The sequence below is a fragment of the Pygoscelis adeliae genome, unplaced genomic scaffold (genome assembly GCF_000699105.1).
Source record: "Pygoscelis adeliae isolate BGI_AS28 unplaced genomic scaffold, ASM69910v1 Scaffold203, whole genome shotgun sequence".
NCBI classification, from domain to species: Eukaryota; Metazoa; Chordata; class Aves; order Sphenisciformes; family Spheniscidae; genus Pygoscelis; species Pygoscelis adeliae.
In genome coordinates, this window is record NW_008824407.1 from 382614 (window position 1) to 387360 (window position 4747).

General features: G+C 46.6%; 1 protein-coding gene across 1 annotated transcript in view; it reads left to right on the top strand.

The window, feature by feature from the left end:
- The window catches only part of KANSL1 (KAT8 regulatory NSL complex subunit 1), an 81966-nt gene that overhangs the window by 60519 nt on the left and 16700 nt on the right, over positions 1 to 4747 (top strand). Inside the window, exons 4-5 of the mRNA XM_009320458.1 lie at positions 2211 to 2326; positions 3799 to 3994. Coding sequence (XP_009318733.1) covers positions 2211 to 2326; positions 3799 to 3994 — 312 coding nt within the window. The remainder of the gene's footprint in view (positions 1 to 2210; positions 2327 to 3798; positions 3995 to 4747) is intronic.

The window sequence follows — 4747 nt, forward strand, 5'->3', positions numbered from 1 at the left end:
TATGCTAAAGCTGAATCTTTGACCCCCCCCCCCCAATACACACACACACCCCCAAGAGTCCTAGGGATCCTAAAGACCTGGCCTTCCAGACCCCAGGTGTACCCAAAACACAGAGAGCTCAGTCCGGAGCATCAATGTGATCCTGGTGTGATAAACGCTCCTCTGGATCCCAGCCTGGCTGCCCAGCCAGCCCCGGAGGAAGGCACGGCGTTGGGAGGTGCATCCAGGAGGAGCTGGTGCAAGAGCTCTGCCTCTGCTCTGAACGCTGGAGATGTCAGCTCTTGGCAGTCCTGCTCGTTCCCCAGTTGCTCATGTCAGAGCCTTGTTAGGGTACACCCATCTTCAGTGCGATAAGGTGAGCCTGGGCTGTTTCTGATAAATAGACTTTGGATTGATGCTTTCCAGCCCCTCCACAGGAAGCAGAGGGGTCACCCTCTATTCGTATCTTGAACCACCGAGCCGGAGACAGCTCTTGGAGAAGAGGTTCCTCCTTTAAGACCCTTTCTGGAGAAGAAAATAAATACCCTATTTCAAAAGAGCTTATGAGTCATGTGTACCCGCCCTCCTGAACCGTGGGTGCCTCCGGCGGAGGTGTCATGTGAAGGCTCAGCCTTGCCGAGCCTCTGGAAACCAGAGGGAAAACGTTCAGCTCCTGCACTGAGTTCACCTCGCCAGGGTGCCGCGTTGCGCTTGCCTAACGCTTCTGGCGCAATCTGATCTCGCCCCTACGTCTGTGTGCTCAGACCGAGTGTCAGAGATGAGCCTATCCATCTGATCCTGTCTCTGCTCGGCGGGGAGCAGAGAGTTTCTCCCCGGGGCAGGGGGGGGGAGGGAGAAACGTGTTTTTTAGCAGAAGTGTAGAAAACCCAGCAAAGTTCCTCAAACAGGCAACAGGCAGAAGTTGTCTGTTGTTAGAAATTTCTCTTCCCTTGGTGAGTCAGGTCTCTGCTATTCTGGAAAGTGTTAGTCCAGCACCGCTGTAGCCTGATTTTAGTTGTTCATTGAGTTGGGGGAGTGATTGCAGGGAAGATTTTAATCAATGCAATACCGATGCTTTAAAGATAGAGTATGTGACAAGCAGGGGGCTGGCTGGCTGGCCAGCCGTCCTATGTAGGTAAGTCAGACCTTTTCTTTTGTCTTTTTTTACTAGTACTTGAACTGCACCACCACCCTTGCGTGCACGAAAGGGGAAACCCAGGTAGAGGGACATTGGCATGAGTGTAGGAAGTGCTGCACGAAGGAAGAAACGAAGTTTAACCCTGGGGAGGAGGAGGAGCATGTCTGAAAACAAAAAGAAGGGGCTGCAAGGATGAGACTGCGGGCGATGAGTGCCAGGGGTATGAACATGCTGGACCGCGCCGGCACCTGCTGGTACAAAGCCAGTGTGTCCTTGGAAGCTGCGGTGACAGTCCCCCCCCATTGAAGCCACTTGCAGGGCAGTGGGAGATGTGCAACGTTCAGTGCTGCAGCCACGCAATAACTGTTGCTCACTGCAGAGCGAGGGGGGTTGTGTTTCAGACCTAAGGCAGAAGGGATTGGGGAGCTCTGTGTCTTTAGCTTAGTTTTTACTTACTTTCCTCTGCCAAAAAGGTGTTTCCAGCTTTGTGTTTATCAGGCAATTTTAGCTTTATAGAGTTGGCCTGCTTATATCCAAAAACCACGGCTTGTGTGCGTACTCATTTAAAATACTTTTTAAAGTGCTATTTGGACCGTGTTTGCACAGGTATTTAGTTAAATGCAAATGCAGTTTTGCAAGTCTGTTCTCCTCTCCCTCTCCTCCCGTTTTCCCTCAAAGTGCTTAGACAAGAGCTTGCAGCCATGTGGCTCAGAGCAACAACATCAAACTTCAGAAGACGCCTGTGGGGTTTACAGGTGGTTATGAACTTGTTTGCACTATTGAGACAAAATGCTAAAATCTCCTTAAAGACCTCGGCCTGTCATGCTCCTCAGTGGTTGTCTGCGGGGAACTGAAGTCCTTTGGTTCTTGCATTGAAAGCGCTGTCATGTATGCAGCCTCTCGTCAGAGCTGCTCCCTAAGAAGTCCTTATGTCTCTGGTCTCCTGTTCACTTCTGAACCCTTGTTTTTGAAGTCCTGTGTGGAAACCCATGGCTACAGTGCAGAATCCTCAACTAGAAACTGGGAATAAGAACGTTGTGGCTGTTTAAGAAGTTTTTTTAATTAATTTGTGATCTTTCTCATCTTTCCTTAGAGTGTTTCTGGATCCCAGCCACTAGAGAACTCGGGTATTTCTGCTGCAAATACTCCTGAATCCCATCCCGCCAAGCCCTGTGGAGCACCAAGACCCGTCAATGGAGTCATTAACACGTAAGCTGCTTGCATATTATGGGAAGAGTTTGATTTTTATGATCTTGACAAAGTCCCATTGGAAACCAGCCTGTAACATGCTGGTGGGTAGTAACTGGGTTGGTAACGGTATAAATGGTCCCTTTTTGAAAAAAATATGGTAGTAGGTCATGCTTGGAAAGATTTTGGAGGAGATTGCTTGCTTGAGGTTTTCTGCTGCATTGTTTTTCTGAAAATGGTATTAAACTGAGCTGTGTTTACATGAACAGGCCCTGCAGGCAACCATGCAACGAGCATGTTCAAAACTGTTTCTTTATGGGTATTTTTAATACACTTGCAAATTGTATGATTTGAGGGTACTAGTGGCCCGCTTGCAGTTCTTTTGCAGAAGTGTCTGTAACCACTGGCCCATGTTTCTGGAGATACTGAGGAACCCAAATCCCATTGATTTGGGGAGTAAGATTTTCCAAATTCTTTGTTTCTCCAGGCTGTTTTTGTTGAGTGAGTCTTTAAGTGGGTAAATGAAAATAAGTGAAAGAAATTATCCTGTGCTACAGGATGATTTCAGGGTTGAACCACTTGAAAACCCTTGAACACATGATGCTTCAAAGTTCTGGTAGTGGTAGAGAAGTGTTGCCAGCACCGTTGCACTTGCTTAGTACCTTCGGCAGGGATGCTGCAAGCATCGAAAGCATTGATCAACTCACTCATTGCTACAGGTGAAACACTGTGGGCTATAACAGAGCCCTTTATATGCCTGTAGCCTTTGAACTACAGAGCCTTAGACCACAGGGCTTTAATGTTTTGCATTTTTAGAAATGAAACACCTGTAAAATATACATGAAAAGGTTCCATAGATGAGGAGTTGCGCTGGTATTTGGTAGGTGGCATGGTGTGTTGATGCCACGGTAGGGCAGGGTTACTGCATGTGGACAGGAAAGTCCTTTGTACATAAAACAGAAAGGTTAATGTTAACACTGCACCTTTCTGGTGTCACTGCTGAGAGTTGTTAGAGGTATAGTTCTCAACTATTAATCAGAATCAAGTTTACATCGAGGTTAAATATTTTTCCTAGAAAATTATATGTTCTCTGTCTTGTGCTCTCTGGCATTTAGACTCGTGAGAACCTGTTGTATTAAGATATCCTGAACTGTAATTTTGAAGGAAGCTGAATTCTAGGATTAAAGCTGTTCAGGGCTAGAGTGGCTTTTGGTCTTGCTCTGTGTCCGGCTTTACATGCTATTTTGTGTTCAGAACTTCCAAAGGTGTTTTGTCAAAGGTTCAGTGGTTGGGAGAGTGTGGAACGTGACCGAAGTAAAAGCAAAAATTAGAGTTGCCTTAATAAAAGCTATTGCCTCGTGAAACTGCAATGTTTTAAACTCAGCTTAGAGTGTTTGCTAAGGTCTGAATTGTAAACCTGGCTGGTACTGCTGGGTAACATGGGATGGCTGAATGAATAACAGTATGTCTTATTCTCTTCTCTTCTTGGGCAGTCTTCAGCCTGGCCTGGCAGAACATGCTCAGGGAGATGGCCAGGAAGCTGAGGAGCTCTTGCATAAAAAGCAACGACTAAACATGGTTTCTTCATCTTCGGATGGAACGTGTGTAGCAGCTCGCACTCGCCCAGTACTGAGCTGTAAGAAGCGACGGCTTGTTCGACCTAGCAGCATTATGCCCCTTTCCAAAAAGGTTAGTGCTGTTTGGGTTTTTGATGCACTATATAGCTAAAAGCTCCACGCCAAAGAGCCTGGTGAGGTACTGATGCGTTGGTCCAGTGTGCTTTTGCTCTTTGCATGAAGAGGTCTCCCTGTTTGGGGAATGTTTGTGGTTATTAAGAGGGGAAAAATAATGGGGAGGAAGAGGAGGACAGTGAGGTGTCAAAGGCTGTTGGAGAAGTAAAGGAGAAACGAAGGAGAAGCTTTTAATGTGTTGGAAGACTTTTATTAGCTGTCACTGGGGAGGGGAGATGCTGAACTCTGATGCGGGTTTTCTTTTCTAAAACCAGCCAGCCTGAGGTGAACTTCAGGCCGGGTGGTTCAATATGGCACAGTCTGAGCAGTCGAAAGAAGCTCTGAAAAGTCAAGTATCAGGAAACCTTAACTCTGAGCACAGGAATTAACACAGCCCCAGGAACTCGCTGCTGCTTGCTCCAGGAAAAACTACAGTTGCCTGACCGGGCATATGTGGGATGTCTTGCAAAAGGCCTGCCGAGGTGATCATGTTCGCTTCCGCTGCTTAAGTTTGGAAATCGCTGAATGCCGCGACTCTGTTCCTGGTTTTGTTTTGGGCTTTTTTGTTTTGTTTTGGTTTTTTAATTTATTTTATTTTATACTCCACATAGTCTTCCCTTGCCCTTATGGAGAATTCAGTTCAGTGGAAATACAGTTTATTCCCCATATGAGGAGAGGCCATGCTTCATTCTTTTTAATTTCTCTTAGGAAA